Genomic DNA, 18806 nt, shown 5'->3' on the forward strand with positions numbered 1-18806 from the left:
GGCCCCACTCACACCCCGGCGGCGGCGGCGCTCCGGGGCTCGGCCGGCGGGATAGGGGCCGGGCGGGCGGGGGGGTGAGGGGAAGACAGGGGAGGAAGGGGCGGGGAGGGCACAACCGGCGCCTGCCGGCGGGCCGGTACGGGAAGGGGGTGGCCGCTGACGCGGACCGGCAGCCCTACGAGGGAGGGAGCGGGCGGGGGCCGCGGCTCAGGGGAAGCGGCGGCGGCGGCAGCAGCACCGGGCCCGGGGCGGCGGAATGACGAGCCCGGGCGGAACCTGCGCGACACCTTTATGAGCTCAGCGAGGAGATGGCGGCGGCGGCGGAGCCCCGCGCGCCCTCCGGCTGCAGCGCCCCCTACCGTGTGGGAGGGCGCACTACACCCCCTCCGTCCCCTCGCGCCGCGACTCCGGCCCGGGGTGGCGCCTCGGGCGGGGCTGGGTCACCCCGCGTGACCCGGTGGGGAGGACAGGGATCAGTCCTGTGGAGAATCCCGATGGAAAAATATCAATAAAAAGTGTTAGACTTTCCTCGGAGAGGAGGGGATCGCCTTCCCGCTCAGCGGGGTGCTCGGGGCGGGCTGTTCCCCTCACACTGCGGGGTGAGCGCCTGGCAGTCCCCGCCGCCCCTCAGCCCCTCGTGGGCAGTGGGCTCAGGCCGGCTGGGGACAGCGGGAGGTGCTCCGTGAAAGAAGGACCACGTGCCTCGTCCCCAGCCCAGCGCTGCCGGTGTCCCTCTGTGTCCCAAAAGTCTGGAAATTCAGTCTCGGAGCGTGGCGAGAGCGGAGGCGCTCCCGGTCCCAGCTCAGGTGCCCGCCGATCCTGGCGGCGGGGATGGCCCGGGGGACGGGCTGGTGGCCCTGGTTCCGTGAAGATCCTCAGGGCGGATTGCAGCGGATTTGTGGGGAGAGCAACCCCACGGGGTCTGGCTTTCTTGGGACGGAGGTGAGAAATGCACAGTTCTCCTTTGGGAATTCGGTGCTCGGCTGGCCGTTCCCCCAGCAGGGGAGAGAGCAGAGGCAGCAGTCCTGTACTTCTGGTACCCGAGAGGAAACACCAGTCAGCCCCTGATCCACAAAATATGTGCTTGTTCCGCACAAAGGTGCCTAACAGTGTGCGACATCAATGTTAGAGAAAAAAGTAAATGCACTTTATATTTCAGTGATTTCACCCTAGCAACGCTATGTATGATTAAAATCTTTTAATGTTTAATGACCCAATACAATGTATTTAGGGTCAAGTTTTGTGCCCCTGACGTCAGTACACATGGGAACAAGATCTGATCCACTGTATTTTCCTCATAGTTTAAGTTAAAAAAATCTAGGACTAAGTGTTCAGCATCAGTAATCTGTCCTTCCTCTTCTGATTCCTCTGGATGTGCTATGTGCTAATTTACCTGAGCTGATCAACCAGTTCTAAGTTTTAAACACAGAAAGCAATGCTCTAATTTTTTCCTAGTATGGATGGCAGGAGCTGTTCAAAGTGAAAAATAAACATCACTAAATAATCACCAATGCTTAAACAGCATTCTTAAGAGTAAACAGGAAATATTTCCAGTCTTATAAGGACCAAATTCTCACTGCTTCTCACTGCTGATATTCTTGTAATTCAGAAGGTTTCATTTATTTTGCCTTTTACGAAACATGCTAACATTGTACCTTTTCCAACGACCTAAATGACCTAAAGCAGATGACCTAAATTTAGAAAAAAAAAAATTGAAGGTTAAAAAACAAGTTGTTGTTTTTTCCTGGAAAATCCTTCAGAGAGCAGTGACTGGCCACGCACCTGCTGCAGCAGAGAGTTGCTCCATGCAGGCAGGTTTAGTTTCAACCAGAGTCAAAGGTGGTTTGTAACTGAAGCAGGAGCAAGCAGCTTCCACTGCTCGTGTCACGACTGAACTCACGTCAATGTCACACAGGAACAGCTGCTAATCAAAACTACATCACTGACATTGACATTGTCATTGTCAGTAAAATATGGAACTGAGCTCCCAGGAAAAATCCTAGCACTGTGTAATTCAATCAGAAAGTTCAGTAGGAATCTGTGGCTCCAGTTTGCTTTGTGAAGAAACAGTCCTGCCATTATTCTGCTGTTTGATAAGCCTATTGAGCCAAGATAGGCTTACACTAGTGATGAATTACCTATGTTAACATTAACGTGGTTTAGAAACTACTATTTGTAAATAACAAGCTTCTCCATCCTTTATCTTACAGAGCAAATTTACCCCAGGAAACTACAGAATGGGACCTCAGGGGTGTGTGAGGATACACAGTGTTACAAATGAGATCTGTGGGATTTGGGTTCTTCCAGAGTCTGTGGGCACACCTGGGGTGCCTACAATCAAGTATCTAAATCTTCCCCTCCTGTTTCCCGGAGGAACCTAAGGAATGCAAGGCCCTAAGTAGAACTGTGTGTAACACTGTTGACATACAGAGCTAAAAACTGGCTGTGGTAACTTCCAGCTCTGTTTCACCTCCCCACAAGCAATAACATAACTTGTGCTCCTCTTCCATTCCTGCTTTTTTTATTTTTTACTGCTCACAGCTAGCATTAATTCCCTCAAAGCAGCTGGTCTGTGTTTTCTCTAAATCACTAAAGGAAAATATCCACAAATAATGCACATGAATAAAACTTCTTCTCGTCATTACATTTTCTTTTTCATTATATATTTTTCTGTTTCGCTGCTAGAATCTGAATTTCCTTTCCTGCAGCTTCTCTGTCCAAATTTGTTCTTCATTCTCTCCTTCTAATGACCAGACTTCTGCAGTTGGAAATATACTGTCCAGCTGTTTATTCCAAAAGTGCTTAATCCCTGCTGCACCTGCTACAGCTTTTAGCATTAAAATTAATTTCTTAACAAGAGGTAAAACATTTATTTTTATGCTTGCAACATTTCTCTTTACATAAGAACCAGGATTTAATATTCCAGTCGTGGGTAATAATATCTGAAAGACGTTGCTTCGGTAAGATCTTAAATATGGGCCAATAGGGTATAAATTATAATATACAAACACATAATCTAGTGGATTTATTGTCAGGACCAAAAGAAACAAGACTCTAAGAATGTACATTTGGGAGATGAATAAGACATTCTCTGTTTGCCACTAGGATTGAGGTCAATAATATCCACTTTAAAGCAATTAACCCAGCAGGATAAGTGACGTGAAAATTATCATGCTGAAAGGCTAATGGGCTATTAAATCCATCTTGCTTCACCACTGATGGGCACACAGAATTAATCCTGGGATTAGGTATATCGGATGGGATAAACTGCTACCTCACTTCATATTTGTATGTGAAGGGTTTCCTGAAAATGCTAGCAAAGAACACAGCCACAACATTCACTGATGTGCTCCACTCAAGGTTCAGTCCACTGAGCAGAAATCAGTGTGTCTGTGCCTGGCCTTATTCAAGCAGTAGCTTTTTGTTAATGAATAGATACGTTTTGGTAAGAGATCAGAACAAGAGAAAGTCATAGTAATGGTTATATAAATCATACTGCCTGTTGACAGTTATTTAAATCTGGACAATTCAATGCAAGAAAATGGTCAGACAAATATGATTGAATTACAACATTATCTTTACTTGCAATGCCATTTCCCTTGGACATTTCCCGCCCACGGCTATGACATTAATATGGTAAGAAAAGGTAAATGATGGAAAGCCCTGCCTTTACCCTTAACAGCTGTGAATAAGAAACTGACCTCACATAAAGAAAAAGGCAGTCTCATCAGCTTGGGATTTTTGTAATTTTTGTAATGAACAAGTTAGTGGTCTGTATTGTTTTCGTCTCATCTTTTATTTGTGTGAAATACACCTAATTCATTTGGAGCAATATGGGGTAGGAGATGGTTTTCAGTCACCATATGATTCTCTTCCTGCTTTCTAGATTGGCCAATGATGTTGAAAGGTTATCAATATTTCAGCCTTGACCCTTCATTTGACACAGTTCTTGAATTCCATCGTGCCTTGAGTGCACAAGATCATATTCCAGTTTGTAATCACAGACTAGGCAGTGGAAAGAACATGCCTATATACAGTTGCAGTGAAGGCAAAATATCTGTCATAGGAATGCATATCTTGTATGCAAGGCAAATGAATTTAATTTTTATGATCATCTTTACAGTACATTTATTTTTAGAGAATGTGCCAATGTTTCTATTACTGTTTTTTGTTTTATATTGGTTTATCATTAGTCTATAAAACCCTGTAGTTGAATGATGCTTTGTAAGCTGTCACAGAAGTTTTGGTAAAATGATTGTTTCATGCATTCTTTCAGAGGGACATGCCAGAGGAGAGTGGAACCCTTCAAACCACAGAGTACATTCATACTTGATCCTGTTACAGCAATAGAAATACAAGGGTAAGTCATATAATATTTTATATTTGCTGGAACATCCCACAGGAATGTTGGCAATGCACAAGGCAGCCCAGACTCTATGGGTAGAAGAAAAGTTGTGGAACTGATATGAACAAAACAACAAGAATTGAAAAACCCCATATTTAGGACACAAATGTGAAAGACAGAACTCAATGGCAGTAAGACAGTTCAACTCTTCAACTCCTTTAGTTCTAAATTAGAAGAGGGAGACAGAATTTAAACAGACATCTAAACCCCCACAGCTTCTGTAGTATTTGGCTACATGAAGTACTGAACCAGGAAATGCTCTCCCAGCTCTCTGAGCAGGAACAACTTAATTTTCACATTAAACTTTAAAGACTTAAGTTATTTCTTGACCTATAAATGAGATTTGTATTTAAAGCCCAATGTATTTTGAAGTTCCAGTTCTTCAGTACCATTTCCACTTGATGATGAGCATTTCCTGCCTGTTTTCTGTAAAACTCCCATGGGAGTGAAGAGAGGCCTTTGTTGCTTTGCACTAATGAATCTAAATTATTGATTAGTCAGTCTAATTTGTGGAAGCTGCTATTGGTTAGTGCTGTCTTAGAAGTGCCTTAGATTGGGCAAAAAGAAATAATTTCACACAGATCTTCAGTGAGGGAAAGACTATTAAAATAGATAGGAGAAATAGAATATTCAGCCAGTGTTCTTTTATTTGCCCACACTTGACAAAACTAACATATTCTCCTTCATACTTCCCTAGAATTTTATTTATTTTAATAAACATTACTTGAGGGCTGATTTGGGAAACACTAGAGTAGAATTAACTGTTCTGAGCAGACATCTTTCAGTGCTCATGGTAACCCTGAACCAGTCTAAAACTGGAATCTAGAAAACAGATCCATAACTTTCCAATTCTCTAAGCAACCTGATTATATAAAGAATGAAAAAGGACAAAAAGAAAGAAAAAAGGTGCAGAGTCACAGTTCCCAAGACAAGTCACAAAATACCTGTCATGCACTGCATGATCTGAAACACTGAGATTGTAAATCAGTGACTCCAGTGGAGCAATGTTTGAGTCTTGCCTGATAAACAAAGTTTTGTACACTCCACTGCACAAAGCAATGAATATAACAAGTGTCAGAATAGCTAAACATCATTGAAACACTCATTTGGACCTGATATGGGATGAAAAAGAACAATATCTTTGAGTAAAAAAATAGAGATGGACATAACAAAAGAGGGAAATACAGGAAACAGCTTTTTGATGTCAGACATTCAACTAGAAGAATGCAGAACATAATCTCTGTCATGTAAATATGGGAAAATTAAGTTTTGCAGTCAGTCCATTTCTGAAAGAAAATATTTTAAAGGAGAACTACAAAAAGAAAACCAATTCTATGAACTGTAATGTAATGTTTCTCACTACTGTAATTTTAAAATCTGAGATGCTGTCACCAAGATTTTTTCCATTAATCTTTGAGAATTTGTCTCATTCAAACTGCAGAGAGAAAGGCTTTATGACTGGTAGCAATAACAGATAAAAGTAAAAGCACTAACAAGATGCACAACAGACAAAAAGATCCCCAGAGAATGTAGCACAGGCTCCTGCAGCTGCACTGAGTGGATATGGATAATCCCTGGTAGCTGCAAATACCCTCTTAGGGGAGGTTTTCTGCAGGAGAAGCCTAATCTCAATCCATACATAGGAAAAACAATACCAAACCTAATAATGGCTTAGCACTTTCTCTCCATGTCATTTTCTTCAGAAGTACAAAACAAACCTTCAAATTGTTGTTTAGAATAACTGGTTTAACAAGAAAAATGAATCCCCTGACACTCAGGCCTCCTGTACCTTCTCTGTACAGCAAGAGCACCTGCAGTGTCTTGCCTTGAACTGTGTTTAACACTGCAAGCCATACTTGTAGTTACAAACAGCTGTGAAAAAATTAAGATTTCTTTCAGGAATGCATTCTCTGCTGAAGTGGCAATGACAGACACGTCTCTTGGAAACAATGTGTGGGAATTTCAACTGAGAAGGTTGGTTTTGAAAGCATTTGTCAATTAGAAAAACTCTCTTTTAACCAGGAGATAAAAAAGAAAAATGCTTATCTTCATGTGACTTAACCAAAATGTCTTGACATGAAAAAGAAGCATTTTTCATTACGTGACAGGAATATTTAATATTTACTAGCTACATGTTTAAATAAATTTTTTAAAATTTGAAAAACAACAGAACAAAAACCCAACAATGAAACAACCACCAGAAACAAATGAATAGTCAATGGCGTGTTGTGCATTCCACGTACTGGGTTTTGGAAATGGGGAAAGAGTAAGTGTTCAGAACTTTGTTCTGTTCACAGCCTGAACAGAACAAAACCTTGGTGTGGTTTGTGGGCAGCAAGAGAATTAATAAATACTCTGAAGCAGCACAGTGAATGAAAAAGTTGGGATAACAGCAGGAGAAATAGCAGTGTCTTACTGACATAAACAGAGACATTTGAGAAATACACCCCTGATGTCCAAGAGATGTTATATAAATGGAAAAAAACCCTACCAGCAAGGTCCTCTGGGCTACCATGGATAAGGAAAATTGGTGGGGAGAAGGAACCTGACAGTTAACAAATCATAACAAATATGGAAACAAAAATATTACAGAAGCTGTTAGGAAACCATAGTATTTCTTACAAAGTAAGACTTATAATCGAGTCTCTTGTAATTGTAGAGTTTGTTACCCTGTTAGTATAACTTTTCAGATCTCTCTTCTGAGTTTACCCTGACTTTCCTAAACTATCAAGGTCCACTTTATGAATACATAGAGGTTTTACATCATGCTCCTTTTTGCAAGTGGTTGTTTCAGAGCCCAGGGCTTTACTAATAAAGGTCCAGCTCTGCAATTGTTACAGTTTGATGTGTTCATAGCCAGCTTATAAATACTGCTCTGAATCCTTCAGGTCCTTGTCCCCCCCTGCACGTCCCTCTGTGGCACAGATATCTGCCCAGCTGCCATGGGGACACGTGCAGGCAGGAGATAGAGGGGATGGAGCAGCTTTGTGCATTGCTGCACTACAGCTTTGCTGATTAGGAGTGTACACACTCAAAACAGAACTAATTTAAGCAAAGCAACAATTGACAGAGAAAGGTTTCACAGTAATTATTGAAAAGTTTCATTCATACTGACCTAGGCATTTGCCAGGGTAAACTCCTTTTACACTCCTGGACAGAGATCACTGTTCAAACCCACCTGCCAAAAGGCTTAGTACTTCCTGTATTTTCTCATTAGAAACAGTCAGTGAATGTTCAGAGCACTTGTGTTTTGTTTCTTTGCTGCAGCCCCCCAGCATTGCCAGGCAATGCCCACAATTGCCCTCGGTGCTCCAGACAACCAGTATCATCCCCTTATATAATGAAATCCAAATAACCATTTGTCACAGCTCCTTGGAATAACATCTTCATGTTAAATGATGTATTGTTATGCTCCAAAACTGGAAATTATCTTGAAGCATAAAATTATTCCTTGCAGGCTTCAAAAATTAGCTAGTAAGAGTCAGATAGCTCAGCAGTGTGTACTGTCACTAACAACAAATTCTTTCTGAGCAGGGGGAGTTTTTCTCTAAAGGAAAATTTCAAAACTTATTCCAGATTTTATCAAACTTTATTATTTTTGTTGTTATCATTTAATCCCTGATGTTTTTGGCTACTAGGAAATGATGAGTATAGTACTCCAATCAAGGGAAAAAATGTTCAAACTTCTTTTTAAATAGTCTGTTTTTATATATGAGATCAACCAAATTCAACCTGATCCATGATCATCTCTTAAACACTTGGTCTTACAGCTGAGCTTGCAGGGCGCAGTTGAAATAACCAATTAGGAACTAACTGGTTTGAAAGGAAACTTTCAAAGAAATAAACTATGAAATAAATGGCCTAATTCTGAAACCTGGGAATAATCAACAGTTTGCTTCTGGTCTAGATTTCCATGAACTTCAGCAGGCTGCCTGCTGGTCATGCAGCACAGAGCCTGAATCAAAGAAACCCTCCCAAAGCTCACTTGGCCATCGTGTCTGCAGTCACAGGACACTGTCAGAGCAGATTCCCAGCAGCTGGGAAAAAAAATGTGCAATGCTGTGGGGCTGAAGTGAAACTGGGTGGGTGTGGGCACCTAAGTTCCTTCTAAAATAATCAGAGCAGCAGTAGAAGCAATAATGAATTGCCATGGGGGGATCTGCTAAGTGTCAATATGAATGTCATCTTTTTTCTTCTCCAATTGTTGTCTCATTGCCTGATGGCCACAGGTTGTTGGAAACTGCCTGACTGAAAACATGCTGAAATAGCATCACATGATATTTGAGGTAGGAATTAAATATTTAACATATATCTTTACTGCAAAAGAAACATGAAAGAAAACTGAACTGTGCTCTGATATTATAAACCGAAAATGACAGGGAAACAATTCAAATCTAAACCCATCACCTCCCTAGTAATGAAAATCTAATCAAATTATAAAGTAGCTCTCCCAAGCTCATTGCCATAGTTGTTGCTCAATCAGAAGGTATGTGTAATAGAATAGGAAACCTTCTGACACACTTTTAGATTAGGCTACTGTGTTTTTCCTGATGGACTACTATAAACATTTCCACTTTCCATCGCTTGAAATTAAAGAGAATAAATTCCATTAACTTTCAACTAGCTCAACTACTGAAGCCATTTTCTGTCTGGACTCTTTTCCTTCTTAAACATTCTCTGATGCTGGACTGATTTTCACAAATTGTTTTGTTCTGTTGTCATCCTGAACACCTTTTTGCCAGTAACTTGGAGAATAAAGCCGTGCCTCCTAGTGCTACTGAAATAACCACTAAAGTAACTGGAGTTCTTTATTTAACCACCAGAACTTTCAGACAAATCCTTGCCCTCTGGTGGTGGGAATGCTTCTCCTGGTTAATCCTCCTCTAACATGACTAATTCTGTGACACTTCCTTAGTTTCAACAGTATTTTCTTAATTTTGCAGAACTGCCTCTGTGGAGGAAATACTCCACAAGAACAGGTTTCAGAATGCTATCTTTGAACTCCAATTACTCTGAATTTTCTCTCATAGGTTTAGGTCTAGTGTAGGCAGTGGAGCTCCACCTGTGTGTTTCCTGCAGCCACACTGATTTTTCATTCCACTTGGCTTCACTGTTTGACCTGGCAATATCCCCTGCATTACCTCAGAGATATTCATCCCAAATCTGGGTACATCCCCCAAATCTGCTGTCTCAGCATGGCAGTGGGTTTCTCCTCACTCACTACCTGCTGTGTGGCACCAGTCTCTAGAAATGGTCAAATAAGTGAGAGCAGAACATTTTAAAACTTCCAAACTTTGTGACTTCAGAAACTGATATCCTGCACCAGTCACGAGTATTTAATTTCTCCCTTCTCTAAGGCTGAAAATTTGCCAGGGGCACTTTTCCTCCCCACCCAAGTACAGCCTACAAAAAGCCAAACACACACACTGGCATTGACAAACTGAAGATTTGATTCAGTACCTGGCTAAATATGTGGGAATCATAAAACTACAGAACCTCTTGTCAGGAGCAAAGGATTACAGCTCACCATTGTCTACTGAAACAACTTGCATTAAACAGTGTTAAGTTTCTTTGAAGGCAGATATTAAAATATTGTGTCAGAACTTTTTTTTTTTGCAAGTTACATATTTTTAGTATTCGGAAATGCTACATAAACATTGGCCAGGTAATTTAAATTACTACTATAAAAAACATTTTTAATAGAAATTGTTACTAACTGATGAAATTTATTTTGGTTTCCTATATAAAGTAACAAAATCAGGTGCTTTAAACCAAAATGGTGCCTTCAGGAAAAAGAGTACTAAACTAAAAGAGTCAGGTAACAACTTACCTAAAAATGTTACTCAAGTTAGAAATACAAATGTTGCTCTGATTTATATAAGCATTCCAGACTAAAGGAAAACACAGGACTGCAGAACTATCGAGATATCCCTTAAAGGGGAGCCCTGAAGCATGTTCAAAACTCAAAGAAATTTTAATCTCATTGCAATTAAATGTAAAATTCCTCCAACATCAATAAAATCAAGATTTCTTCTGATAAAGAACACTGGTATAAGAATAAGTGAGCACAACTGGCAATGAACAGTTCCAGAGGTAAAGAATAAATTTTAATTTCCATATCAGAAAAGTGAGGTTCTGTAATTGTTCCCAGCTGGAGCAACAGGAGCAACAGATTTACTGTGTCCAAAATTAACATGTTTGATTATAAGCCTGTAAGTTCAAGAGCACAGGCCCCAGCACAGCTGCCACAGACTGGCAGAAACATTACACTTATTACACAGAAATAGACAGGGATGATGATGTTTACCTTCTCCCTAGAGGTACCCTTTTCCCAAGGAAGAGCAGCCCAGTTTTTATGTGCACCACGAAGAGCTGCATTGCAGGGTGCCTGTGATTTAGGAATCACCAAGTGCCTTCAATAATGCTCTGATTCTGTCACACAGTGCAGCTGTTCCCACTCTGCAGCCTCAAACTACAGCAGGGGCTATTTACTGACCAACTGGTGAGCCCTGGATCTTTAGTTTCTTAGGCAAGCTGAAAAGGCAAAAATGCAAAACTAGTGCCATTACATCTGGGGAATTGATTTAGAAAGAAAAAAACCAATCTGTCCTTGTTGAGAAGTGTTTGCTTCTCAACACTAAATGCATCTCTCAATATTAAACTTCAAAGCTCTGATGTAACAGAACCCAAATAGTTCAGAGCCTCTTTAAAGTTACCACAGCACTCAGTAAAGTTAAGGACAAGGGAAAGTAGGGCTCTTCTTATGTTTGTGTACTGCATCATCCCCTCCCTCTGCCCTGCAAAACACAATGACAACACATCTTTTGATGTTGTGAATTCTTCATGGCTTTGTATAGCAGCATAACACCAGAGCACCTCATTTAAATTTTAGTCATATAACCCAAGAGATTGTTATAAGAAGTAAAAAAATAATTGCCATAAACCAGTAAAACTTTTAACTTTTCACCAGCAACTTCAAACTCTGAATTAACACCGAGATAACTGTGAAATGATTGTGTGTTCATCTCCTGCCTTTAAGTCACAGCAACAATTCACACAAGAATTATTCCTGGACTTTTTTTTGTTGTTGTTAAGAGAAAACTGAAGCAAAACATCTGGTTATTGTAACCAGAAGCTGCATCTGAAAGCAAGAAGTCAGAACTGGGTGTTCAGTCACATCACTGAACTGCTGAGACACAGGAGCAAAGGCACAGAGAAGCAATGGAGCAGCTTCTGTTCCTGAGATCAGAAGCAACTTAACAGTGCATGAAAGCATATTGAGAAATTTTTCTCCAATTACTTAGCTGCTACCAATAGAATAAAACTTCTCTCACCTTCCTCAAAATAAAATTACTTCTACAACACTTGAAAAAAAAGACAGGATGTAGATGACAGAAACAGAGTAATCCAAGACCATTCACATACTGGATTTACCTAACATTTAGAGAAAAAGCAAGTCTAGGTTACTAGTGTTTCCTACTGTTCAGTGAGTTTACAAATGTAATTTTTGTAACAATAATCTAGTTCTTCAATGGGTTGCAAGAATAAAATGTCCTGATTCCTTTCTGTCAGTCATTATGGACAGTCTGCTCAATCTGTTGTCTCTTTGAAAGATAAATAAAATGTGACTGAGAAAGGAACAACCACAGGGGGACATAAATGCACTTGTACTCAGCACCAATGCAAGCAGCTCACAAAACACTTGTCAGACAAAACTGCCATGGAATTTCATGAACAATGTTTGTGAGCTGCCATTTTCACCACACTTTATAGCTAATTATTTATGTAGGTCTGACAAATCTTTTAACTATGCTATGGTTTATGGCTACTGATTCAAAAAACAAGGAAAAACTTTAGTAACCTGAAGTATGCAAATGATCCCACTAGCACAGCTGTAGATCCTGAAATACATGTTGAGTGTCAGAAATTAAGGCACAGATATCACATAAAATGCTTTTTTGATCTTTAGAAATGTGAAAATTGGACATTTTCTTACAAAAACTCCTGTTTCAGTCAACACCTCTATAAGAACCCAGTCCTTTCTTTCCATGTCCCCAAATTGTCTTTTCATTTGGTCTTAATACATTCCATTTGTGTGCCACACAGTAAACTGATTTATCTTGCATCACTCATCTTTTACCAGCACAGTATTCCACTTCTCCTAGGACTTATGCTCACATTCCAAACTATAAAGCCACAGGAAGGAGATCTTAATTGTTTTTAAAGGTAAACTGACTGAAATTTGCTTCTCCATGTCAAAATGCATAAATAAGTATATAAAAGCAGTAGGTAACTTGGGCTGTAAAAAATCCTCCTTCACTATTGTCCTTTTAAAATAGGTAAAGAGCAATAACCTCACCTGGAAACTAAAAATAGCATGAGTAATTTTACCATCTTTTCACATTTTGCTCTTATTCCCCTGGAATATAGTGACCTTATTGGCTTTGCTTATGTAAGTGGTAATAGATTGCCTAGCTGGAATTTTTCATTTAACACCAGCAATTTTGTGCATATTTTCTGCTGGGCTGATCTTTCTGCCCTCCTTTGTGCACTCCAGCCCTCCCTGGTGTGCCCTCTCAGCCAGGGGCAGCAGGAGCTCTCACTGCTCTGCAGCCACAGTTCCACATTGGGCACTGAGTGCTGGAGACACCCAGGGTCACACACAGACTCCTCCTGCTCACACCAATAAATCTCTTTCCACTGGGTTGGTACAGCCAGCACTCACTGTCACAGCACAGCACCTTTGGCTGCCAAGTGTCCTTCCCTAAATCCATCTTGTGGGCCAAAGGCAAAGGATGTGTTGTGAGGACAGCCCTATCAAACATGGATCAGTGGCCATCAGCCTGATTCTCCCCCTCCTCAGTGAAGGCACTTTCATTTACCTGGTGCAATCAGTGCTCACAATGGGACAAAGCAGGAAACACTGCTGAACATCCAGCTTCTTGGTCCTACATCCAGCTTCTTCCTTGCAGGGCTCAGACAAGTTTGTAATAGATGCTCACTCCTTTTTTGAGAAAGTTATTCCAAAATAGCTGCAGTTCTCACACATCTGTTGCCCTCTGGCAGACATGCTGAGTTTCTATGACATTTAACAGAAATATCATGCAGGTACCTAAATTATTCCAAAGTGTCCTTCCACACATTTGGAGTTACACTAAAACAGCTACAGATGTTGCAAACAAGACAAACACTGATTTCACTGAATCCACTACTTCTATCATGGGACTGTTTAAATGAAAGAACATGGACTAAACAGAAAAAGTACCAAAAAGAAAAAAAAGAGAAAAAAAGAAAAAGCTTATCTCATAGCCTATCATGAAATCATGTTCTCCAATTTCTTTAGGTTCAGGCCTTCATGATCCTAATTTTCACCTATTTCTCATTTTGCAGCAGAGGCATTTTTACAAGTTTTAAAAATCTTTCAGAGCGTGGTCCAACAATAAAAACCAATGTGCACGGCAAATAAAATTTGGATGAAAGCAGTGAGACCTCAGAGTTTGAATCCCCAACAGTGTCGGGATCATCATCACACCGGATGTTTTCAAAAAGTGAAGATACAATCCAAAGGCTGATGTAACATATGTTAATTCAACTCAGCTGATTACCAATCCTCTCCAAACAATCTCTGAGAAAGCATTCATGAAAGCTGTTTCTGTACAGTGAGACTTTGTCACACATTATTAAACATCACTAGAGATGGTCTCCTGTGATGCACAGCAAAACTTCTGAGCCAAAAGGCAAAAATTCAGATTAAGGGCACTTCTTTTACATCGAGGAAAATGAGCAAACATTAAACATTGTGCAAAAGGAAAAGACTTTATTTAACACCATACATGACTCTGAAGTTTCACGCACTGAAGACCAGAAAAACAAACTGTATTTTGCCTTTCCAAATACACCTATATTCAACATGGAAGTCATTGATTTTTAAGATACATCAGAAATGTCTTTTAGCATCTAGTTACTGCTGATTGCCTTTTCCTTGTTTGTTTCCTTTTCAGCTGCCAATCCTTGTTTGGGTTTGGAGTAATCCCAAGGTCTCCTGTTCTCTGTGTACCCATAGAGCTTCCGCAGTGCCACTCGTGCAGCCTCCTCCTCTGCAGCCAGCAGTGTTTCACCAGGGCCTTCAGCTAACATCTTCTTATCACTTGGGGAAGAAAACCAAAGTTACAACAATGAAAAACCAAAGTTTCCATCATAAAACCCTGAGCACTGCTGTGTACTGTCAATAAAATAGATTGGTTTTTCTCCAATGTCTGTGAACACTGACTTTTATATACACACAATGGAAACATTTCTGTCAGTCTTTCCTGCAAAGGTAAGAAATTGTATATTCAGTAATGGAAACTCAGATCAGAAATGTGTCCATTTCCTGGGAGAACACCACTCTGTTCATTTAGGTTCCTAACACAGCACTGATTCTTTACAGCATTCAATTTGTCAGCCCTGATAAAAATACGCAAATTCGTTACCCTGGTTAGCTTAAACAGGAACTGAAGTGCTTTTGTCTTTTCTCCTCCCCTGGTAAGGAAGTATTTCAAACTGCTTCAAAAGGACTGAGAAGCTCTCTCTGTTGTGAATTATGTGCTCATGTCTGTTTAACAGTTCATGAAGGGACACCAGGGATTCCTGAAGAGAAACAATCAAAGTTCCCTTCTTTTTTATAAGATACATTTTATAGGGGACAGGAACCAAAGCAGGGTAAAGCAGAACAAGTCAAGGCATGTGTTCATCTGCAGCTCCTTTAGGAGAGCAGCAGTGATGTGGATTCTGTCCTGCCCCACAGGAGCACTGTCACTGCTGGGCACTGACCACACCTGACACAAATGCACCAGGGACAGCTGGCACTTCCTAAGAGCCTGGACACAGACACTCCTATGGGCCAGTTTACAGTGCTGCTGATTTTCAAACTTAAAAGCTTCTCTGGAACTGAATGAGTCTCTCTCCAACTCACTCCCCTGATGTCTCTTTATGCTTGCCTAAGCCCTGGATACAGCTGTGGTCCATCCAAAGCCATGCAGTTATGCTGTTCCCAAAGTTCCTGTGTCAGGTCACTCAGAACACACCCAGGCCCTTTGGTGCACCCTGTTTAGCCTCTGGAGCCCTTAGTCAGAGACTGTGTATGTATCATGACAGCAAGCTATGGCCAATGCTTAAATGGCTCATTGTATATGGAACTTACTATCACATTTCTTTTCTGGAACAACCTGACTAAAAAGCATGAGTAGAAAAGTAAAAGACCATCTTCCCTCCTTCTCACTCCTCCAATTAAAGCCATTTAACTTTAGATTAATATTGCACTAACCAGTACAACCCAACAAAGTAGACTGGCAGGACTGTGCTGACTCCCAGCTGCCTGGTAATTCTTGGTTCTGGAGCAGAGACATTCCTCTTGGTCAGTTCTTCCAGCAGTAAGCCCATAGGATTTACAACTTCCCAGATCTCAAACAGGTCTTTTCCAATCAGCTGCGGAATAAAAAAGTCCTAAACAAGAAAATTTAGAAGTTACAATTAATGGCTTGAGATTCTGGTGTCTCCTAATGAACATACAGTGTGAAGAGACAATAACTGACAATGAATTGCTGAAATGAATGATAAAGCTGCCTCAGTGCCCCATCCCAGTGCTCGTGATTGTGGTGTAGCCACCGACAGACTTGTGCCCGGGGCAAAGTCAGCCCCAGACCCAGAGCAGGGACAGCTCCAGCCCGAGGGACAAGCTGTGGCAGCAGAGGAGCTGGGGCAATACCTGGGAATGTGCAAACCCACGGGTCCTTTACCTGTTGGGATCACTCTCTTGTCTGTAAGAGCTCCTTGTTCTTACAGACACCTCTCAATGCTCTTGTACCAAGAAAAACATTTTAACAAACACTTCCCCATGGCAAAACTAATAATAAGTGAAAAGGATGACAAACAACAATACCTGCTAAAACTACTTGGTCACACTGAATTTCAATCAAACATTTTTGTACAAAATATCTTCAGGGGCTTGCACTCCTACATGCAAAATCTATGAATTCATCTGTGTTTATATAAAATGGAGCTTTTTTAAATTGAAGATAAATGAAATCTCACATGGAATCATTTCACTATCTGATAATACAGTGCATGGACTATAATGCTTTCCCTTACCAACTTTCAGCAAATATTAATATCAGCATCATAATCCAGAAGTGTATGATTTCATGTACTTGATCAGCCTTCTTAATGAAAAACCCCCCAACAAAATTCCCAACCCCCAAACCCCAGATGATCACCACCACACCAGATATCATCGGTAAATTGTCTTGTTACAGGTATTGTCAAACTTCTGCCAACCTCCCTGGATCTCTCCCCATCCAGGTACAGACCAGCAGTCATTGAACCTACCCTGACAAAGATCCCGGTTCTCTCAGGCCCGCTGCTTTCCAGCAGGGCTCCTATCACAGCGAGGAACGTCCTCTGCAGCACGTCTGGAGGGGCAGGAAAATCCCTGCAGAGCGCCAGGTCCTGTATGGACAGGTTTTGAGCCACATAAGAGACAAGTTCGCGACTGGTCAGAAAATTAACCAGTGCTTCTACGCCCTTTGCAGGTAACTCTGGGTAGGCGCCTTCAAAGCATCGCGCCAGGTAGGCGCGGGCGAAGCGCAGCCCTCGCTCCGCAAGGCCGGTGTTGTCCTGCAGCTGAAGAGCCACCGCGTCCTTGTCCAGCCCCAGCTGCCGGCGCCTCGCCTCCTCGCTCTCGATGTAGCAGGGGTTAACAAACGCAGTCTTGAGAAGGTCCAGGGCGAAGTTTTCCTGCACCCGGTGGCTGAAGGCCTGGATCTCCGCGTGGTAATCCCAGTTGGGCTTCTCGGACCTGCGGGCGCGGGAAGGGAACCAGCTCAGGAACAGAACGCGTTACCCGCCCCACGCCTTTCGAAAGGGCACGAGAAATGAAATTGAGCTTGAACACCAAACCCAGTATTTAAATCCCTGGGGTCAGACACTGTCGGTTCCGCACCCCCGTCTGCCTGCCCCGTTCAACCCGGACTATGCCAACCTGCGGAGCTCAACCCATTCTGCTCCAAAGCGTGAGCAGACGGGGCCTAAACGTTCTGATTTACCCTTTTTGGGGCCGTCGCACCCCTTCTCCAAGTCCCGCCCGCCTCTCCCGCCGCTCACCGCCGCTGCGGAGGCGCCTGCAGCCGCTGCAGCTCCTGGTACGCCCGGAGCCAGCGCTTCTTTTCGGGGGGCGGCGCGGTGCTGAACGCGGTGCCGAGCCCGGTGCCCCGCCCGGCCCCGGCCAGGAGCGGCCGCGCCGCCCGCAGGAGCAGCCGCGCGGCCATGGCGGGTGCGGGCAGGGGCGGCTCCGCCCCGCGGCTTCCGGGCGGAAGCGCTCCCGGCCGGGGCGGCGGAACCGGGCCCGGGCTCTGCGGCCCCCGCCGGGCCCCGGGGACAGGGCCAAGGGCAGGAGCGGGGCAGCTGCCGCGCCAGCTGCAGAAACCCTCGGGATGGGCGCCCGGAGCCGCCCCGTGGTGTGACCCCTGAGGAGCTCGCAGCCGGTCCCGGGGCTGTGGCGCTCACCGAACGTGTCCCACGCGCTGTCCCTTAGGTGGCGGCATTTAAATTTTTTTTTTTTTTGAGTTCCATTCCCACGTGCAAGACAAAGTCCCGTTTTGTGCACTTAAAAGAAGCTTTATTTTTGACTATCGCCTATACAGTTCTTTGTACATCTCTCAGCCCTCATTTGCACCATCAGAGTTCATACAGTACACCTTCAGTGCAAAGGTCATGGTAGAAAACTCATGAAAATGCAGAAAATGTGCAAAGCAGGCCTGGCCCTTTTTATCGTCTTTACTAAAAGACAAAGGCACACGCTTCTTCAACATTCACGGTAAGAAAACATGCACAGCACACGCCCCGATGTAGTCACGGAACACAGTAAACAAAGCTCAGAAAGAACAAACGCCACAGCCCTGTGGAAGCCAAGGAAGCAGGAGCAGCAGCCTGTACAGCAGTGCAACAGCCACACACCGAGCCCAGTCTGACTCCACAGCACAGGAAACGGATTGAGAGCAGCATTCCTGCAGGCACTCGCAGCACTTGTATCAAAATCATCAGGCGTTCTCATGCTGCTGCTCCCGGGGTCCCCTGTCCTTACCCGGGCACTGTCCCCGGGCCCGTGCGCAGCCCCAGCACCGCCCTGGGTCCCACTGTGCAGGGGCAGCCCTGGCACTGGGCTGGGGCTCTGCACTGCGGGGGGAGCGAGGACAGCGCTGAAACAGAGCCCGGCTCCTTCTCCTCTGCAGCCGCCGTGCTTCAGCAGCTCTTCACCCCGCTGTGCCCCTCTACAGCCCCCACAGGGCCCTGCACAGGGCTCTGGGTCCCGCTGTGCTGAGGAAGGAAGGCTCCCTCTGGAGCAGCGCTGAGGTGTCACTGCCGG

The 18806-nt window shown here is 43.2% G+C and overlaps 1 protein-coding gene across 1 annotated transcript; it reads right to left on the bottom strand.

Moving 5' to 3' along the window:
- Positions 1–14201: 14201 nt before the first annotated feature.
- MRPL44 (mitochondrial ribosomal protein L44) lies at positions 14202–17709 on the bottom strand. Its single transcript, XM_058031579.1, has 4 exons — positions 17546–17709; positions 16772–17240; positions 15711–15889; positions 14202–14552 (listed from the first exon to the last, which is right to left on the bottom strand). The coding sequence occupies exons 1-4, from the start codon at positions 17707–17709 to the stop codon at positions 14363–14365; spliced, it is 1002 nt and encodes a 333-aa protein (XP_057887562.1). The 3' UTR covers positions 14202–14362.
- Between the last annotated feature and the right edge of the window lie 1097 nt (positions 17710–18806).

Source organism: Melospiza georgiana, chromosome 10 (assembly GCF_028018845.1).
Source record: "Melospiza georgiana isolate bMelGeo1 chromosome 10, bMelGeo1.pri, whole genome shotgun sequence".
Classification (NCBI taxonomy): domain Eukaryota; kingdom Metazoa; phylum Chordata; class Aves; order Passeriformes; family Passerellidae; genus Melospiza; species Melospiza georgiana.

Bases quoted from the DNA above. Each gene is read 5' to 3' on its own strand.
- MRPL44 (XM_058031579.1), bottom strand. From the start codon at position 17,709: ATGGCCGCGCGGCTGCTCCTGCGGGCGGCGCGGCCGCTCCTGGCCGGG. The intron at 17,241-17,545 runs GTGAGCGGCGGG...CCGCGCCCGCAG, and splicing joins CAGGCGCCTCCGCAGCGGCG to GTCCGAGAAGCCCAACTGGG. The intron at 15,890-16,771 runs GTAGGTTCAATG...TTTCTTGTTTAG, and splicing joins GAACCGGGATCTTTGTCAGG to GACTTTTTTATTCCGCAGCT.